Source organism: Calonectris borealis, chromosome 13, assembly GCF_964195595.1.
Source record: "Calonectris borealis chromosome 13, bCalBor7.hap1.2, whole genome shotgun sequence".
Taxonomy (NCBI): Eukaryota; Metazoa; Chordata; class Aves; order Procellariiformes; family Procellariidae; genus Calonectris; species Calonectris borealis.
In genome coordinates, this window is record NC_134324.1 from 23,972,297 (window position 1) to 23,993,429 (window position 21,133).

At 47.0% G+C, this 21,133-nt stretch overlaps 1 protein-coding gene across 6 annotated transcripts in view; it reads right to left on the reverse strand.

Annotated features, from left to right (window-relative positions):
- Positions 1 to 21,133, reverse strand: part of ENOX2 (ecto-NOX disulfide-thiol exchanger 2) — a 55,038-nt gene that overhangs the window by 13,320 nt on the left and 20,585 nt on the right. For 4 of the 6 annotated variants that reach the window (XR_012675648.1, XM_075162617.1, XM_075162616.1 and 1 more), the window contains exons 4-10: positions 17,609 to 17,764; positions 13,061 to 13,267; positions 11,162 to 11,395; positions 10,313 to 10,525; positions 8,599 to 8,705; positions 2,166 to 2,280; positions 573 to 754 (exon numbers count right to left, since the gene is read on the reverse strand). Coding sequence is in view for 5 of the 6 variants with exons in the window: in XM_075162617.1 (XP_075018718.1) it covers positions 573 to 754; positions 2,166 to 2,280; positions 8,599 to 8,705; positions 10,313 to 10,525; positions 11,162 to 11,395; positions 13,061 to 13,267; positions 17,609 to 17,764 (1,214 nt within the window). In the remaining variant the exon portion in view is untranslated. Of the gene's footprint in view, positions 1 to 572; positions 755 to 2,165; positions 2,281 to 8,598; positions 8,706 to 10,312; positions 10,526 to 11,161; positions 11,396 to 13,060; positions 13,268 to 17,608; positions 17,765 to 20,776; positions 20,881 to 21,133 lie in introns of all 6 variants that reach the window. The other 2 variants (XM_075162618.1, XM_075162619.1) reach the window with 1 other exon arrangement.

Genomic DNA, 21,133 nt, shown 5'->3' on the forward strand with positions numbered 1-21,133 from the left:
GAACGACCACAGCCTTCACAGCAAAGTGCCTACCTGAACTACTGTATGCTTTATATGCTTGGTTATCAGTCTGGCTTAATATCCCAAGGGCTGTTAAGGTTTACGAGGACCCAAACCGCTCAGTATTCAGCTCAGGGAAATCCCAAAGAACAAGACATGCTCCACACATTTCCATGAGAATGACAGCCCAGTAAAGTTCAGAAACGGTGTCAAAGCAAGTGGGATTTCCTACTCTCTTGCTCATGCTGGTAACCAGAATCTCACACGGTTACGGAGCGGGTAAGCACAGACTCAGTACTTCAGAAGTCAGTGTGGTCAAGCAAAGAGCACACAAGGAATCCATAAACTATGGATTGTTTCCATGTGACTTATCAGTTCATACACAATCACTGTGTTGAATGTTTGATTGTTTGGGGTTTTTTTTGGCAACACTGGAAATGACAGAAAGTTGCTCCCATTTGCCAGTTTTGATCCCACTGAAAAACAAAATGCCTTTGCTTGTGTTTCTGCTCCACATCACAGCCCCTTTGCCTTTGTAGCAAGGCCATAGCTATAGAGAAGTCCAGGCCCACCTTCTGCATCCCCTGAAGAGCCTGCTGGAGAAGCTTCATCTGCTGCTCCTTGGTTGTGTCTTCATCCCTGCTCGCTTTGCCTTGCTCCTGCTTTAGCAGTTCCACCTCGTTCCGGTAGGCATCCAGCTGCCAGCGCAGACTGTCGTTTTCTTCTTTCAGGGCTTCCACCTGTGATACCAGAGCTGGAGAACAAGGCAGGCAGGGATCAAAAGTCAAAGAACTGGGGGCAAGAAGTCCTTGGGTGCTCTTCACCAGCACACAGTGTCTCTGTAGCTCCCACCGCCCAGTTACAAATCCAGAGTACCAAAATGAAATTGTCCCAACCACTGTTTGTGACGTCTCTTTAGAAAACAAGCTCCTCTAGACAAAGAGCACCTCTCAGTGGTGAATGCAGTAGTTAAGTTGGAAGAAAAGAAAAAAAAAAAAAAAGAACAGAACATGTCGGGGTGAAATGACCATGCTGGCAAGGAAGCAGGATTCCTAACCAGCAAAGCTGAAAGACTCTGGGACAGGCTGCGCTGGCACCTTCAGCCAGAAGAATGTCTCCATCAAGTCAGGGGATGAAACACCTGCATCAGTCTGGTGTCCACAGAGGCCTTGATAAATTCAGGAATGGGATTATATAACATCATGGCTGCAAAGACAGCTTCAGCAGGTTTCAAAACATACCCATGATGTGGAGGGCATAGCCTGACATCCCATAGCCTTGCTATTAACCTCTGGTACTGGGGCCATGGCCAGAGCATGCGGAGGTACGTGTGCCTGGGACTCGCACACTGTACTTGGAAGACAGGGATTTCCCACACAACCTTCATGATGGTATTTCCTAAGCTGAATGTTTGACCTTGTAACCTCAATATCCAGGAAAGTCCTTCAACGCATTTCTGGACTATTCATCTTTTTTTTCCTGCAGACAAAGGGAGAGGGGTATTTGGACAGTGCAGTTCTCACGTTAGACCCAGCCAAGGGCATTTCAAGCTCTACAACAGAGGAGCGCTCAGGTGACCGCACAGCCCTGCGCTAAGGCTGCAGCCAGGTCTACCACCGCTCAGCCTTGCTGCTCCCCCTCCAAGCGCTGCTGTCGGCCCAGCTGCTGCTCAGGGTACCCCTGAAACCCAGCACCTTGCGATGGGGATCTCCTGCTCTGTAACTGTGTCTCCAGTGCTGGGCAGACATCAGCGGCGCACTGAAACAGGACAGCTCAGGTCGACAGCGGTGTAGCTGCAAAAGCAGGGTGCTCTGCACAGAGCAGCTGCGCAGATGACCTCAGCTGCGCACCGCTGCGCCTGTGCTATTACCTGCACACGTGGCAGGGAGCTTACGGCTCCTCCACATGCATCTCCATGAACCCCACACGTCTCGCTACGGACTGCAGTTCGGACACAGCTTTAGGTTACCCTGACCATCACAGGGAGGAGTGACAAACACTGGCTACAGAACCTGGCACCAAGGGGAAAACAACTCCAGATAACTGCACTCGATTTTGCTCTGCCTGTGACAATTTTGGGGTACAGAACAGTCAGAATGGAGCTCCTGAAAGAAACCACTGAAGAGACAAGTACTTTGTTTATGAGCTGTAAAAAGTGATTTTACCTGATTCTTCTGTTTCTTTCATCTCTGATGGATCTTCTATTTCTTCATCAGACATTTCCATTTCCTCCTCTCTTCGAATACCCATTAGTTCATCATTATGAATGTTACGAATTTCCTAAGGTTCAGAAAGTAGAGGGGTTTTTTAAATACAGATTACAAGGAACGGATTGGTTGGATAAAAAGATGCTGACATCTAAGTCTGCAAAATGCAACTCCATGATACAAGAAAGGGGAAATGATAAAAAGAATTTGGCACAGACCATTACGTCAAGGACAATATCTAGCATGAGTCAACCTGTCAATGTTACCAGTATTGCTAACTCTTCCATCTCCCTTCTACTCTTTGGCCCAGGGCAGGCACCTAGCCTTGCCCACAGTGTAGTTTCTCAGTGAACCCTGTCCCCGCATCTGCCCTGCTTGACGTGACGTCCACACGCCTCTCCCACATTCAGCGCTGCCCAACCTCGTAACCTCCACTGGCTCACTACCTCATGTCTTGCGTGCAGCACACACCTAGATCAGTAACTCCCTGCTGCCACGAACTGGTCAGTGCTTTCCCCTGCCCCGCACACCCAAGGGTTGTGCCGCTCCTACCCATCCCTGACGCCATTCTGCCCCGCCTCTTCCCTGCTGGGCTGCTACCCCACGCTCCCTGCTCAGCGCTGTGCCGGATGCGCGACTCTGACCGAGCGAGCAGCACTTTGGCTCAGCCATCACCAAGTATGCCTGACTGAAGTCAGCCCCGCTGCGCAAACCGTGAGAGATTGTGCTAGGCCATATCTTCTCGGGAGCTAACAGTACCAGCCTGAGCTGGGACTAGACCAAGCTAAAACCGCCGCAGCTGCACATACACCAAAGCAGCGTTTGACTGCTGCCCATCACTTGTCGCTGTGAATGTCTGTAGCCTGCCGAGCCCATGGAGCTCTCCTGCAGGGCAGCAGGCCGCCCGGCGGTGATCTCCCTTGAGCAGGGACGCCTCTCAAGGTTACCCCTCGAGGCTGAGAGACCCTTCACCCGGCGTCCGATATCTATAATGAGGTAAGCGACATTTTACATTACGCCTAAAAGTATATTGTATGCTAGCAACATTTATATATACCGCTCTCTCTCCAACTATAGCTTAATTATTAGAAGTGTAGTAAGTAGTAGAGTGTTTGACCACTGTCCAATCACCACTGTCCAATCACTGTTTAATTACCATTAAATTATTGCTTAATCACCATTTGATTACCATTTGATTATCATTCAATCATCAATTAATTGACATTCGATCATCATTTAATCATCAATAAAACCCTTTTAGTTAACCCCACAATGATGACTTCTCTCAACAATTCGCCTGTGACAGCACCTCCACTGGCGATGTCCCCTCCTGACACACGTGGCCCGGCTGCTCGCTGACACATCTCCCTGGCCTTTCTTTCTCCTGCCATACAACATATCCTGCACCTTCCAAGCACTGGCCTACGTGGCGCCCGGTACTACCTCGCCATGCATCTCTCCTGCCCCGCTGCAGCATGACCGTAGCCATAAGCCGTAGTGCCGCCTACTCCGTTCCTCCCTGCTCCCTGCCTCCTCCACGCACGGCTACAACAACAAAACCTACCTGAGACAGAGGTCATGCCGGTTGGAAGCAGGAATCGCAAGTACACAGATGGAGGCCAGAGACTGCCCAGCCACCTCCTGACCCTTATGGATCCTGGTGCACTTTGAAGCTTCTCTCCGCTCTCCCCCCGTGCCAGCCACCGTGCTCAGCCTGCACCACAGCGACTCTCCCTCCAGCTGCCAGGATCCTCTCCACTCTCTGTCACCGCCTTGGTCCACATCAGGGATCAGAAAGGAACAGAGATGCTACCTCCTACACTGGTCCCTGAGCCACCCCAGCTCCTGCTTGCATGTGTCCTTTCTGCTCCATTCACCTTGTCCAGGCAGAGCTGGCCAACCCCACCTGCTCCTCCAGACAAAGTCCTCTGCTCCGGCCAACTGGGCAGAGACAGAGCTCTGCAGTGACACGCGTCAGCCCGTTTGCAAGGCAAGGAAACACCTAGCTCAGCCCCTCCATCCCCTCTGCAGAGCAGGACGAGCCACATTCAGAAAACAACAGTCAGTTACTCAAGGAGATGGAGATACCAAGAATACTTACTAGAGGCTAGCACAGGCGGCCAAGCGTCCCCACCCAATGTCAATTTACCACAACTTCATTTGGATTATACACCCCAGAAACAGCCATAGGAGAAAAGAGATAGAAGATTTCCTTATGAAATAAAATTAATGGCCAGTTCTTTGTAGATTTTACTCTAATGGCCTGAAACTTTCAAAAACTCTGCTTGCCAGCACAGAGCACACGTCCGCCAAGAGCAGCCAACAGGGACAAGGACCATGCTTTCAGCTTAGATGAATGGACACCTTGGGGTCAGCAACAGGGAAAGGGCAAGAACAAGGCAGATCCAAGCGTGATGGGCAGCGCTGGCTACACTTCCAAAGCAACTGCTGCCTGGCCTACAGACCACCCATGAAATGGCAGCTGGGTCAAAGATCAGAGGAAAATCTTCCCAGCGTCTTTAACGGACTCTGCTCAACAGCTGAAAGCCTCAAGCGGCCTCGAAGCTGGAGGAGGTTGCGCAGAGCTCAGCACGCAGCGGGGCCAGGCTTGGCTGGGCTGCACAGAAAGCTATGCCATGGTTCACCAGCGCCCTGACTGCGCCCAAGGGGAGCCCTGGATGGGCTCAGAGAAGCCAAATACTCGAGCGAGGCCCTTCCTAAGCAAGGGGATATGCTGGCTGGTAGCTACCATAGCATGGTGGTTCACCAGGTCTCAAGCTTCCATGGCTTCTTAATGAGCTGCCTGCAGTTACGGGACCTGCCGGCACTGCCTGGGAAAACCACCTTAAGTCACCATTGACACAAATAAAACCCTAGCCTAGCCTAACGACTCCCCAACACATACCCACTCCCTGAGCTGCCCGCCAGGCTTTCCTCTGATGCGGTGATCCACAGGATTAAATTCTGCCAAAAGCCGTACCAAGAAGACGTGCCTTGTGGGTCCACCTTCCTTTAAGAGAAGACCCTAAGCTGGGGGAGCCCAGCAGGCTGAGCCCAGCAGCAAGTACTCCTGGAAGAGGCCTCACCAGTGGTCTCACAGCCTCTTCCCCCCGGGAGAACTTACCTTGGAACAAAAGACAGCTCCAAACGGAGAGAGTGCTCCCACCCCAGTCATAGTAAGCAATCTTGGTAAGCAGGAAAGAACAGGAGCGCTAGGGCTCGAAGTAGAGGCATAATATGAATCAGACTCCCCACCTGGTTTATCAGGTATAAAACGAAACATTAGCTCCTCCTTTAGCTACTATGAAAGGTTTGACTCAATGGGATTTGGAAAGGAAGTCCCAGAAGTGCAGTCTCATGGGGAGATCACAGCTGGAAACTTCCCAGGAAAACACAGTCATTTGGAGTTTTCCAACGTTGTGGAGGATCAACCATCTGCTTTTTACCAGAAGGCCACTGGCTGGGTATTATCCAACTCTACAGATTTTTCTCAGGTCGCAGCTATGTGGGAGGGTGGCCTGCATATACCCAACCTGGTGGTGATCACGGATCACCAGCTTGTCAACTTTGCCCAGATTTACATTTGATGTTAAATAATCTTAAACGTGAAAGATGACTTCTGGCTTTGCTGGGATAGACTTGTTTTCCAAGTTTGTAATAAGGAACTCAATACCTGAGAAAAACACAGAACCACTGGAAGATTTACGCTGGAGGGAAGGGATGCCAACCAGAGGGACCTGGACAGGCTGGAGGAGTGGGCCCATATGAACCTCATGAGGTTCAACAAGGCCAAGTGCAAGGTCCTGCACCTGAGTCGAGGCAACTCTCAGTATCAATACAGGCTGGGGGATGAAGGGGTTGAGAGCAGCCCTGCCAAGAAGGACTTGGGGGTACTGGTGGATGAAAAACTGGACATGAGCCAGCACCGTGCACTTGCAGCCCAGTCGTATCCTGGGCTGCATCAAAAGAAGTGTGGCCAGCAGGTGGAGGGAGGGGATTCTCCCCGTCTACTCCACTCTCATGAGAACCCCCTGGAGCACTGCGTCCAGCTCTGGGGTCCTCAGTACAGGAAAGACAGAGACCTGTTAGAGCAGGTCCTGAGTAGCCCACAGAAATGGTCAGAGGGCTGGAACACCTCTGCTAGGAAGAAAGGCTGAGTTAGTTGGGGTTGTTCATCCTGGAGAAGGCTCCAGGGGGACCTTATTTCAGCCTTTCAATATGTAACACGCAGAGAGGATATTGTGTCACTAAATTTGTACTCCCCACAATGGCCTTTAGATGTATGAAGGGAGCTTACAAGAAAGAAGGCGAGAGACTTTTTACCAAGGCCTGTAGTGACAGGACAAGGGGCAATGGTTTTAAACTAAAGGAGGGTAGGTTTAGAGTGGACATAAGAACGAAATTATTTATGATGAGGGTGGTGAGACACTGGATCAGGTTGCCCAGAGAAGCTGTGGATGCCCCACGCCTGGAAGTGTTCGAGGTCTGGTCGGACGGAGCTTTGAGCAAGCTCATCTAGTGAAATGATGCCCATGGCAGGGGGGTTGGACTAGATGGTCTTCAAAAGTCTGTACCAACCCAAAACCTTCTGTGATTCTGTGGTTTTATGCATAAACAGTCTGGAAGACAAATCTTGTATGAAGCCATATGAAAGTTCCTAACAGAAATAACCTAACAGAGCCAAGAAACTGGTCTTCCAGAGAATTACTGGGCAACATTAGGCAAACACTTCTTCACTCGGAGCCTGCGCTTTCCCCATCTCAAGAGGGTACATTCACTACTGGCTGCACAGGGCTCTGGAAAGCCACACAACAAGGTCCAGCAGTCAGCAACCTTTGCTTTCCAAGCCAGTGAACCAAAACAAAGAAAAATGAAAATCCAAAGCTATCAGGCAGAGTAGGATTTCCCACCCAAACCTAACTAATCAGCAGCACGTGCGGCCAAGACCCTCCCGGCTGTTTACTCATCTGTCATGGGAACACTTAGACAACGGTGCCAAACGCCCAACTCCTTTCCAGTCCCTCAGCCATGGCTCTCATCTTACGCATCCAGATTGATACTCCCAGCACGGCTCTGCTGAACGCTGGCAACCCACTGGGCTGGAAACCTTCTTAAGGTTATGCTGAGATGAGAAAGCATCTGCTTTGCTTTGTTTCTGACACAAATAACAAGACCAGCTCTGAACTGCTAGCGTTTCTGCAGTGAATAAAGAATATTTCCAAACACAGCAGTGTCTCCCTGGACTAGGATAAAAGGCAGGTATTTTTCATAGCAGTTATTTTCTACACTTTAGATCTGGGTCCTACTACTTCGAAGAAGTCTTTATTGTCAGTGGTAAAAACTGATTCAAGCTCCACCCTACTTTAAAAGCTTAATGAGTAAGAAAAATACAATTTTTTGCTCTTTCCTTCAAAACTATTCATTCCCCAGGGTGACAATACTTCTGTTACCACTTTGAGCATTAACCTTTCTAGGAAGGGACACAGAAGTGAGACTCCAGGGGAGACGAGCTCTGACTTGGAGACCCACCACAGGGCTCTTCCACCACTCTTGGTAGCCCTCCACGTTCCCAGGAGCGCAGCTACCTCCCCCCTTCTTCCTCAGGCCAGACAAACATCAAGATGGGCTCCGCTGCTAGATGCAGCCAAGCAATGTGACATCCCTACTGCGAGATGACAGAAGGCAGTGTGTATTTTATCACAGACTCCACAACAAACATCTCCCAAAACCATCACTTTCCCAAGAGACAGCCTTTCTTTACCTTAGCTTTATTTTTTCTGACACTGTGCCTGACTCCAGTAAGATTTGGTAAGATCAGGTAAGGGACTGAGAACTATCCTTCCTCCTGCAGGAAGAGCAGTTTGAGTGACAAGCTTCCATCAACCCCATCCTTGTCACCGCCTTTAAATCCTCTATTTCACTAGCAATGTTGCTGCATGGGATAAATACACAAATATGAGAACGTTCTCCCTCAAGTTTTCCAGACTGTCCAGCTGCAATTATTTCCACCTCTCAAGTCTGTCAATAAAAATGGGATAAAACAGATCTCTGATGATGCTTAGGGTTTGTTGTTGTGTTTTTTTTTTTTTTTTTTTAACATCAATCTAGAAATCCCTCTTGCTTCAACATTAAAACCAGCAGAAAACAGATCAATAATTATTGTTATTGTGCACAACTTCAATCAGCATACAGATCTCAGGTATTGCTACTAATAAAACAACTACCAAGAGAAAATTTATTACCTGTAACACAAGAGACGACTGAGTAATTCCCATCTTACACTGTGAATTAAGGTGGTGTTATCCACGCAAGCATTGTGCAAACTTAACATCAATAACCTGACAAGAAAGAGACTGTGCTGGAGGATCTAACACAATAAAAAATTACCAACCTCTGCTTGTTTGCACCACACGCTGATGTTCTTACGCTGAGCTTTCGTGAAATGGTCCCAAGCCTTTTGTTTGGAGGCAGAATGGTACACGGCCACTATCTGCTCGACTGTAGTATCAAATCAGCAGTCAAATCAGGCCAGAATATCATCCAGAGAGGGCGAACAAGAGGAGTAAAGGAGTAAAAGAGTGGAATCAGGCAGGTGGTTTGGCCAACCTTTTCTTATAACACTGTACTGTGCTGAAGCTATGCTCAGGAAAGGGACTCTGTGCCTGGAAAGAAAAAAGTGTGGACTTCACAGGCCAGTGTCAAATGCTCATAGAGTAACGATCAACTGGGAAAACAGCATCTGCTCTTAACTGGAAAAAAGGAAGGCACACGTTGCGCTGAAAAATATTCAAATACACTGCGCAACACTGCCTATGAGTGTAACAAGTGCACCCGGGTAGCACTCGCTCTCTAAAATGGGATGATTACGTACAACTGAAAGCTGGCACTTTGGATCTTCTTCTGCCCAGTGGGTGCAGTCCCAAAGAACAGTGCCACAGCCTGAGCACGACCGCATCCCGCCCGTGCGTACTACAGAGAAAGGATTCTGGCATCAGCCATCAACTTTTTTTGTTCCTGAGATTTATTCCTTCTATTTCTCTAGAAAATTTGCAGAGGTTTTTGGAAATACAAAGTGCCTCTCCTTGGATGAGAACTCACCCAACAGCAGAAAGCACATCTACCTGATTTTTTTTTGTTTTTTTTACACTTGTGATGTTGTAGCAGGCATAATTCTTACAAAATAAAATCAGCTCTCTGCTACTTAGATTAACCTAAGAGTGGCTGAGATATCAGTGGGTGTTTTATAGAGTGGAGTTGCATGCTACTGTCTATTACTACTTACTCTGCAGCACTTACTGTATTTCCCTCTGGTCCATGTGCCCATATTTTTTACCATGAACAGAATTTAAAAAAAAAAAAAATTAAAAAAAATATCAAGTATCAAACAAGTAACAGCCAAAATTATTGAATATAAAACCAAAAGTTAAGAATGTTCATAACCTAGCCAAGGGGCTCAAGGAGACGTAGTACAATTGCGGAGAAGGTATCCTGAAAGGTACTCTTAAAAAAGAAATGTAAAAAAAATATTCAGACTTACTAAAGAAAGGATGTATAAGAGGCAATGAATGGACTGAGGAACTGTTATAAATCACATCTTGGAACTAATATAGCCCATGCCTCTTCCTTGATTTCATGGTTTAATAAAGTACTGGGATTTGAAAGACCCAGGTTCGAAATGCTGTTCTGCAACAGGTTTCCAGTTGTGACTGAGAACAGGGTGTTGGGAACACTCTGCTGCATCCTACCTTTGGCGAATAAATCCTGTACACTTTGCTGAGGCACCAGATTACCAGGAACTTACCTTGTCTGTGCACAGAAGTGGAGTTGAAAAGATGACAGAACTACTAATAGACTATAATTAAAAGAGGAAAAAAAATTAAGAATTCATTCTTTCCTCCCCAGATGCGGACTCTTACTCCAATAAAAAGTACCACAAGAAACTTTTGCCAAGTTAATGGTATATGCTTATAAATTAACTGTAGCTGGACAGAAGCAATTGCTGCTTCTTTTCCTGGAGCCCTTTTAGTGTGGCCTCTCCAGACTCTAGAAATAAAGCGTCTTCCCTACAACAGACAACCAACATTCAGCACGGAAACACTACTCACACTGAACCAGAATCCCTGAGAGAGCGAGTTTGAATTTCTCTTTAGCTTCTTCCATCTCTTTCTCATGAGCTGCTTTCTCGTTCACTAGTCTGCGAATGTGGCTGTTGGCCGACTGGATCATGGAGTAGAAGTTGTTGGCAGTCCTCCTGTTCACTTCTCCACGCTCTATCCAGGTCAGCAAGGTCTGGATGGCTTCCAAGAACTTTGTGTCATCTGCAGCAAGAAAGGACGCCTTTACACTACAGAAGTACAGGGTCGCCTGCACAGCTTTTAGATCCTTTCCCTGGCACTGCTGAACTGCTCTCTTTCAAAGGTCAACTTACTTCAAGGTGGCTAATCACAACTCTTGAAAGCACGGTATTATCTGAATACAAGGCTATACAAAGGACGGCAAGTCTAACATCAAGCTGATGGAGCAAACCATCTGTTGAGGTGCAACAAGAGGAGGACCAACTGCTAGAAGCCTACTGGAAAACATCATATGCCTATTCAGATGTACTCATTATGAAATAAAATATCCTCCAGCTCCAAAATAATCAGGCCACACAGGGGTCTTAGGCTTCAAAGAAGGTCTTAGGACTTACACTAGTCCTTTTAACATGAAAAAAAATTGGTTTGGAAGAAACTGTTGTACTGAAGTATGGGTTTGTTTTTACAAAAAGACAAACAATTCTGAAAAAGAGACGGCTAGGAGAGCTGCTGTGTGCAGGCTGAGAGCTCAGTCTGAAAGGGCTCTGCAAGGTCTAGATGGCACCATCATTTCAGTTCAGCAAGACGACCACTGGAGAATATAAATCTCTGTCCCAGCATCTGCACAGAAGGGTGGCCGTGGCCCACAGAACCTCTTACCTTTCAGTTTCTCAGCGACAACGCTGCACTCGTGGTCGGAGTAATGGACGACGGGAGGTGGGGAGGGCGGGCGGAAGCGCTCCTCTTCCAGCCGCCTGCGATGGCGCTCCTCTCTCGCCAGCATCCGCTGCTTACATTCCCACTCGTACAGATCATCCCGAGCCTGAGCAAAATCCACATGCAGGCGCCCAGTATCCTTCTTGTCAGTGCTGGAGCCCAGCCTGATGCGATAGCCTGGCAGTGATGACAGCAGTTCAGGCAGGACAGGTGACTTACCTCAGGCTCCAACCACCCACCGGTGCCCGTTTCTCATTCCTACGGAGCCAGAAAGCCCCTGAACAGAAGAGTTTACTGGAGATTTTAGTGCACAGAGAGCGATGCTGGAGAAGGAAACATTGTTAGGGATTTTGCTGCTATCTGCCTGCGTTTTGCACATGCTAGGCAAGATCCTACATGGGCTCTTCCTCCTCTAACCGCTAGCAGGTACTGGGTCTCGAACAGCCACTGTAACTGTACACAGCCTCTTGGGCTGCGGGACTAAGCCTAGCTGTTCACATGGGGAAGGCAGAACTGCCTTGGATCCACAACTTCGCAAACTTCAGAAGTTGGGGATGGGAAGGGGGAAATGAGAGGAGAGACATGGCAAAGAGGGCAGCAGATGGATGACGGTAATCTTTGGAACAGCCCCCATCATCCGGTGGGAGAGGGACTAAGGTCAGCAAACGTGCACGTCCACTGCGTGGGAACTCTTCTCACCAGCACGGTTTGCAGGACTCCTCTTCTGGAGTTTCACATTAAACATGCTAGAAGGCTCTCCTCTGTGATTAAAAAAAAGCACAGGTGGAATGTATGGAAGAAAACCTGAACTACAGGGAGGCTTTGTACAAAGAACAAACCCAGAAACAACGCTTGCACGTGGAGGACACTGACGACTGCACACGACCATGGCTTTGGGCAGGAGGAACTATAAGCAGAGAATGCCTGCAGCTAAAGAGGTTGGTTTGGCTATATTGAAGGGGTAACCGCAAAGAGACACTGCTCTTACTAATGGGGCATTACAAGCGTAACTCAATTCAACAGTTGCTGGAATGAGACGCAATGCTTACAATCAGTCAAAACAGACTACAGAAAAGTTTCCATTATTTTAAACAGCAAAGACCATTTCCCTCACTTATCTTGACAATCTTATCTCTCTGAAGAGAATATGGGCTTTGGAGGCAGTACACTGCTGTGTTAATATACCGAAAGAATGAATTTGGAAGGGATTTTAGCATGGAAATAGAAAGTATTACTGTATTTTTGTAGTATGGTAAAAAGTCAAGTGGAGAGCCCAGGCTGCTCAGCGCAGACGTAACCAGCACAGCAAATGGGGGCTTGGGGGGAAACGCACAATCTGCCAGCCATGCAGGATCTGCGAACACCAACCACGACGTCTCTGTCCTCCATGAAACAAACCTCTTAAAACCCTACGGATGCAGAACAGGGGAACCCCTAGGCAAAAGGAGCCCAGGTGTTTCAGCTCTGATGACTAACAAGGACAAAATATTGATGAAAGTTAAGTACACCATCCAATTAACAAGCAACTGAGAGCAACTGCAAATTTTTGTAAGATCCGGTTGGACATTTATGCAGGTAAGATGGCGATGGACTCTGTACCTCATCCCAATATTTTGTAGAGGTTTGCAGTACCCAAGGTAACAAAGCATTGCTGTCTTTCCTATCAGGAGCTGTTTTCATGTACTTAGGCAGAAATGCAATAGCAGCAGAAAAAGAGGCAAACTGATACAACGTTAGACAAATCTTCCAATTGCAACAAAGCCTACCATTATAACTATAATGAAGTCATTACATCTCTGTCCCAGAATTTTAAGCTGCCATCTGAGACAGAAACACACCTACCAGAAAGATAAAGTGCCTTGTCCACCATGAACTCCTCAGCAAAGCGGATATGACAGAAATTCTTCTTACTCTTTCGAATAGCTATGACTTCCCCACACTGTTCAAACACTTCCATAATGATCTGCTCGGTTCCGTTTTCCGGCAGTCCTCCAACAAACACCGTCTTACACCCTGGGGGCCTCTCTCTTGTTGCTGGAGGGGGAAGATCTGAAGAAAGCAAGAGAAAGAAAGCAGACCAGATTAGCGTTTGGTTTGTCAGCCCATGTTCCTTTCATCTGCCCACCTCTCCTGAGATGACCATACCCTCCTGGCTTCCTTCAAATGTACACCTAGCTACGCTGCATTCGACTTCACCAAGCAGTAGACCTACAGCACTGCTGGGTGCTATACGAGAGTAAGCACATTTACCCGCCTGTTTCGAAAGAAAAGATCTCAGGAGCCTGAAGCCCTCCAAACACTCTCCCTAGCGCAAGCAAAGACTCACTGAGCTCCTGTCATGGAACGTGAGCAGCACCAGGACCTCAAAACTTTATCATGGGAGATGCTATACAAGCACAGCTTAAAGGACTGTCCTAACGTAAAGAATACATAGAAAACGTGTACAGAGGATCCTAAAGGGCAAAAAGCTATACAGCGGTCTGTAAACGGTACAAAAATATTAACGTTAAGGGAGGGTCATGAACCAAATTTAGACTAAAAAGATATTACAGAAGGAAGAGATGAAGGAAATGGGCATAGCCAAGAGGTGTAGAGGGAATTAATGGGTTTTTTTTTACCTGTGTGGCTAAAATGAACCACAGAACATAAATGCAGGCTGAAAGTTAAGTCTAGTTTGCCAGAAGCAGGTTGCCGAGTATGCTCACTTACCCACCCATAACATTGCAGCACACAAAAGAGACCGTGTGAGACTGCTGTGACTTGGAGAAGTGTTTCTCCAGCACTGAACTCATTTCCATGCTCTGGTGCCCACCTGGCAAGTGCAGTGAGACCCTCCCAACTCAGTACGTGAAGGCTGAGAGGATTATGCATTTGTTACCCGGTGTTTCTTAATATCTGGAAAATCCTAAATGAATTTCAGTGCTGAGCTCCATCACCCCTGATTAAGTTCACAGAATTACACTGCTTACATATTTAGTTAACAAAATAGTTGTATTACATTCTTTTAATTCTTTGGCATACTCCCAGCAAAGTTCTTCCAAAAATAATTATTAGGATTATTTTCTTTTTGTTTGGAAATGGCTCCTTTGGGTTCCCACATCGAGCCTGACCACTGACTTGCTACAGCCTTATGGAACAACATCCTTAACCTTCTTTTCGGTAAACCCCAGTTCTTCTGCATCAGCACTTCCTTTTAATGTCCTATTCTTCCCTCACAAGAACAGAAGCTGCAAGACAGCGCCCGGCTGGGAGCTCGCCCAGTCCAGTACCAGCTTGTAGCAAGGGCCTCCAGGAAGGACTCATAAGCAGTACGAGATGCTGAGGTTCCCCGCTCAGGATAACACTGACTACAACTGCTAGGTTTTCCCTGAAATCCAAGTTTAATCCCCTTACCAGTACACCTTCATAACCTTATCAAGCATCCCCTCTGTCTATTTTGCTATCAATATAAATTTTTCTTGGAAATTTCCTAAATTACCAGCCCTGATCACATCTCAACGGCAATCTCCACTGTCTCACATTTGTATTGAACAGTTTTGCACAGACCGTATCGCAGATCAAAAGCTGTACGTTAGGTCTGTCATAAGTACATGAAAGACAAGGTAACAGCTGTAACAGAGGGTGCTGAACCCACACTATCTGCATTTTGCAAAAAATGTTTTTCAATCTTTGGCAAAATAACGGGAATAGGAGTTTTCTTTTAAAATTTTCTGCTAGACTGACTCAGAGGAAGAGGAATTTCCCTCCTGGCAAATATCCCTGACAGATATTTGCCAGGAATTAACATTTCAGACTGCATCCGTTCACAAGGCCACACTAAAGGAGGGATTAAAGCCACAGGAGAACCAGAAGAGAACCAAAGTCCCAGGGAAACAGGACCGAGCACGTCTCACGCAACCGAGAACAGAAACACACGGGCCTGGATGAAGTCAAGAAGCAGTTTGTTACAAGAAGGGGAGGGAGAGGAATTCAAAGCAGATAAACCATCACTGGAAGCAGTCCACAGCACCACGAAATGCTAGCAGCCCTGATGGACGAGAAAGGGAGAGTGTGGAGAGTACAAGCACAGGAGAAGGGGAGCAGGAGACATGCATGCAGGAGCACCCCGGTGGGATTCAGCCGACACTGCGTATGCAGATCTTAGGCTGGAAAACCACTGAGTGTGGCTAGAAGAAATCTGGGAAGAACACGTACCTCAAAAGCAGTGTCTGAGTGTTTCTGTGACCGTTACTTGTTTGCCAGCAGGCAGAGATGCACTATTTTGTTACAGGTTCGGAGGCCAGGAAGGGACTAACAGTGCATCTTCCTTCTTACACAGTGTTTGAAATTCTTGAACTGGCCCGTCAACGAGCATTTAATTTAAAAAACACCCAACTCAAAACAAACACCCAACTCAAAACAAACACCCAACTCAAAACAAACACCCAACTCAAAACAAACACCCAACTCAAAACAAACACCCAACTCAAAACAAACACCCAACTCAAAACAAACACCCAACTCAAAACAAACACCCAACTCAAAACTGTTTCCAGGACAGCGAGACAAGTTTTCTTCTGGGGATGGTGAACTAAGAGATAAATTATCAGACTGGGCATTGCAAGAGTTTTATTTAAAATGCTGGGCACGGGAGCACCACAGACTCCCACTGCTGGGAGCCCATCAGGCTCGGGTGCCATCTGCTGGCACCTTCTTATGAATTACAGACACAGTTACAAACATCTCCCACAAATTCTCTGCATAATGAAAGTGTCTTATTTCCAGTGAGGAGCACTGCTTCTGAAAAAATTAAGTCCTTGTTTTTCCATTGGTAATTTCAAGACTGTCCTGTGCTGACACGGACCCACAGACTCCTGCAGGGCTCCGACACCGCGGCTGGGCTGTGCAGGCGCTGCAGGAAGAAGCGTGCCTGAGACTGCACTTACGCTCCTACCTTCCCCAGTTTGTAACTTCTGTCAATTTTATACTTGAGATTTTATCATTAGTGCTTTACAGGGTGGAACGCTTTTCACCCTCTGCTTGTCTGGCAGTAAGCATAGCTCACGGGATCTGACTTACTCTTCTTCTCTGAAGACAACAGGCCAAGCAAAGCCCTGTTTGCAGGCAGAGCTCTGGCCAGTAGCACACAGAGGTCTCAGGAACACCAAGACCGGGGGAGCAATTGCTGCCAAGCTGCATGCATTAATCTGAGACCTGCTGCCAGGCTCTGCCATACACTGCAGGGAGCAGACGAGGGGACCACGACTCTGTGCAGCTCCTGCTGATCCCGGTAAGTGTGAACCAGGTCAGGGGTGCCCTGCTCCATTTGCCTGCAATCAAAGCTTCCAATAAATGAACTAGAACCTGTATGTCAAAGCAAGGAAAAAAAACAGCCTTGCCCTACAAGCCTAACTGGATGAGTAATCGCTCCAAAACAGACTTCAGAAATACACATACAGAGTCTGCAACAAACAGGAAAGGAATCGATTACCCCAGAAATGTACATGTTAGAAGCAGAAGGAGTGGGGGCAAAGTAAGATTTGACCAAAAAAAGTAATCAAGATGATCTAGAATCTTTTAATGAAAATTAATACAAGTGCCAAGAAGTCCCTCAGCCAAAAAGATCCCAAAGTCCAAAAAATAAAGAATTGGGGCAGACAGGTTGCTAAGTATGTAACTGATGCATGTCTCTTCTAACAGAGTAGCTAAGAATATCCTCCAAAGCCAAGAAATGAGACCTCCTACTTATCTCTATCACATCCACATTTTCTTGGCTATTTCATCCCCTTCCTCTTTCCCTGCACAAGCCCAGCCAACTGACAAGTAACGATGTTCTTTCCCCCTCTGGTTTTTACAATGAAAGCGAGCAGAAAGGGTCAGTCAGCTAGTTTGAAGGGGATCCTTGTTTCTTGCTATAAACTGGTGAACCCTGACTGTCTGTTTCTTAAAGTTTTCTGTCTTATTTCCAACCGCCTCCACCCTCCTTCCATCGCATTCTGCAAAACCCAGAGCACGGATTCAGCACGGACCATGCTGGCTGATCCAGTCCCCTTACCTCCAAGAGCTTGCTGTCTTTGAAGCCTTCGATGATACATGCGGGAATCAAGCCATGAAGATTGGAGTTCAAATATCCAGGGACTGGAATGCTTTCTTTCCCAGCCCTTATTAATCTAACAACCGAAAAGGCTGTTTACTGAAATGGCAAACAGTGACAAGAATAGGCTTTTCCTATTGCTCTGTCACCTGCTTGCCAGCATCTAGTCATAGTGACCCACCCCAGAGCAACGTAATGGCTCTTCTCTCATATACACATTTATATATTTATGTTTTTTTATATATATACACACACACACACACACACACATATTCCTATACAGAGAGAAACAGGAGAAAACATAAATAGACAGTTACGTGGGTTAGGTGGGAAGAGAGTGCAGCTTTTGCAGTGAATGATCTCCTTCACAGCAGGCATGTCCGGAGGGATGGGAGGTGGGACTATCCCCAAGCCTGGCATCATGGGGTTGATCGGAGGGATTCCAGTCATCATCCCAAGAGCAGGATCAAAATCTAAATGGGGAAAAGAATAAGGGAGTCAGGCAGTGGTTTGGACTCATACAGTAACTGTTTATTCAGACAGCAAATGGAGTACTCTCCCCACACATGCCAGTGAAAATTAGCTGAATAAACAACAATAGAGAGGGAACATCACAATACAACTCACCAGAATTTTAGATCTGTGCCCTTAAAACAACGTTTTAAAAACTATTTCATTGTTGATTACCTCAGCCAAATAAATTTTCTCTGTTCAAATAAACTACTTCCTTTTCCACCCTGTAGACACCACCTCCCATCTAGTGTCAAAACCTTCCCCAGTGAGGTTTATCCACATAAAGAAATCTGTGGCATGTGGAAACAGCGTAAAACCTAATCCAGTTTGGTTTCATCAAGTAGTTTAGTAGTGCAGACAGCTTGTGACACAGGGTTAAGGGCACCACCTTGCAAACTAGACAAGCGTGCCAATTTCAGCAGCTAAGAACATGCCAGAATAATTCTAGGTAAAACGCACAGAAGCATTTAAAGAATCGCCTTACTGCATGCCTTACCCTGCTTAACTTGTTTCTCGGCTTTAGTTAGCACCCTGACTAAGATATCCAAGTAGTGTTTTACTTTGATTTTTGCTCTTAGATTTGCCTCCAATGCCAAATAAAACTAAACAGAGCTGTCAAAGGAGGGGTATTTTATCTGTTCAGAAGTTGCAGACCCTGGGGAAGCAATACCTGTAGGCAACCAAAATGGAAACAGTACGCCTAGACGCCTTACGGAGAAGGCGCATGAGTTTGGGAATGTCAGCAGCTAAGCTGTAAGGACAACCAGCTGGTACTATCGGTGTGAGATCTCTGCAGGAACTCCCTCCTGCAAGTGGACGACATCTTCTCTACCCTCCAGCATCACTACTCTTTGCAGAAGAGGCTCTGAAGACCTAGCAATCCCAAAATACCACAGGGCACTGCCACAGAATACGCAATCCTGAGCACTACAGAGCCTTTGAATCTGTCTGCTTGTTTCAAATGTGACGGATAAAATTAATTTTGCAAGGCACAGACAAAAGTTACAAATAGGTAGAACTGCGTGGTGCAGAGGCAGCATTTTCCTTTGATCCTAAGCTGGCATTGTTTCAGATGCTATTCATATCCTAAGGCAGGCAAACATTTTTGTATTCCTCTCTTCACAACCACTACTTACAGTAATCCGGATGCAAGACAACTATTAGTGCCCAGATTGGATGTTTGAGTTTGGTAGCTGAATTTTGTTTTCCTTTGTATTTTGAAATATTTTCCCTGGGGCTACATTTCTACAGCTTATGTATGTTGTTTTGCTTGCCTAATGTGGTGCAAGTATTGATGTTCATTTTACGTCACACATGAACAGTCACACAGATCTGAGGCAAATCCTCTGCCATAAAACAGGCATTTCGGAGAAGGCACAAGAAATCTTCCTGTAGCCAACTGTGAAATATGGATGTAGGGATACATGTGAATTGCATCCTTATGAGATATATTATCCGTGGCCAGCTGATGCTGGGATGGCCTGGTCTATGATACCTGGCTTGGAAAGCAGGACATTAAAGTTGCAGAATTTTAATGTTTAAACTTTCATTAGTAGATTTCAGAGATGACACAGTCAAAAATATCAGGCAGACAGCACTGTTTTCAGCCATTTTAAATGGTATTTTCATCTATCTTAAAAAAAAATTAAAAATTATGCAAGTCTATCTTTAGACAGAGCCCCATTCCACACACAGGCAGCCTTACTGCTCCCTGTGATGGTGCTGCACGACTCCCTGAAACACACTGCATACGCCTTTCCAGAGGCAACGGGCTGTCAGGAGTGACAAGGGTTGGCCTGAATGATCGAGGCTGAACCCGTACAACTGCTACCTTGGGGCACAGAGGTCTTTCAGCTGGGGCTTGGCTCACAGGCTCGGACCAGGGAAGAGAGGATGGGGAGAGGCTACCCCATCCCAGATCTCTGCAAGAGATTGCTAAGTTGAAGTTTGAGATGAAGGTCACCTCAGCGATGGCTGTGACCTTCAGTGACAAAACTCACTGAAGATGTGAGGTAGCTGGAGAAAAACTGCAGGATTTAGTCCTGAGCAAGTAACATCCTGATCCAACCTGCGACAAAGGTATTGCCACTGGAGGCACTGAAGTGCAACAAGCACAGGACAGCCCCCTTCCTGAAGGGCTGGAAGAACACTGGCCAAAACCAGCATCCTGGCCTCCAACCTACCACTATATCTTTCGGATTTCCTCGGTTTACGCTAGGATGCTCATTACTTCCCTCCCTTTCGGCAACATCTGTGCCAGTAAACTCAACCCCAGCTGTGAAGCACTAGACCAGTCTCACCAATGCTGCTGGTCCCTGGGCACACAGCAGGTACCGGAGCAGGCCCTGAAGTACCCCTCTAAGCAGCACAGAAGCCACCCCAGGACACCAGCTCTCCACAGCCTGTGCCCTGCTACGCACCGCCTTGGTATCCTCCTGTTAAAGCACTCTTGAGATGGTAAGGAAACTCTACGTTTTCCTGGAGCTGTACTCCAAAATGTCAGCAGGGAGTGATCTGGAGCTTGCCCACTGCTGCCTGTCAAGAGCAGCTGGAAGAAGAGGAATAGCCAAAGCTTCCACTGCTGAGACAGCAGAGGATGGGAGATACACGGAGCACGCAGTGATCTGCTGGAAAACGCAGAGACCGTTCAAAATGTCCACGTGGTAGAGTCCATGATCCCGTCTGTCTTCCCAGCACAGTTTGATATAGGTACACCCAAGAGATCAAGAGCACGACCTCAGTGCTGGCAGCAAGGGGGGCAAAACAAGGTGCGTTTCAGCCAGCTCCCCACCATCCTTGGCAGGGTGGTGGCTGTCTTCCCAGCCCTACAGCCAGGGCTGCCGGGGGTCACGCTGGGCTACCCGCCACATGTCAAGGACAGGCAAGTGAACCCACTGCTACAACTTTTGCAAGCCTCTAAATTCAGTCCCTTCACATTTTATAATTCTTCATGCCAACGAGAGCAGTCTCACCTTGTCCTGGTGATTTGTTACTGCTGCAAGGTTAGCTGACAGCAATGGGTGTGGATGCCAATCAGAGAAAATCCTTAATGCAGGAACAGAGGAGCTTGGGGAATCTGAGGGAGGAGAAAGCCAAGATGGGTGTTTCTCTGATTAAGCAAGACTTAAGCTTTCTAAAGGAGTGAATGGATACAATTATCAGAAGCAAAAGAACTAGCAGGGTAATGAACTATCACGTCATAATGAAAAGTAGAAAGTGTGTATGCAAGGGCAAACAGAGCCCGTGGTTGTTGGATTTGGGGTGAGCCCCACTGTTTATTGCTGAGCCAGCAATGCGTAAGACAACTTGCCAGCTTGCGCAGAGACCTG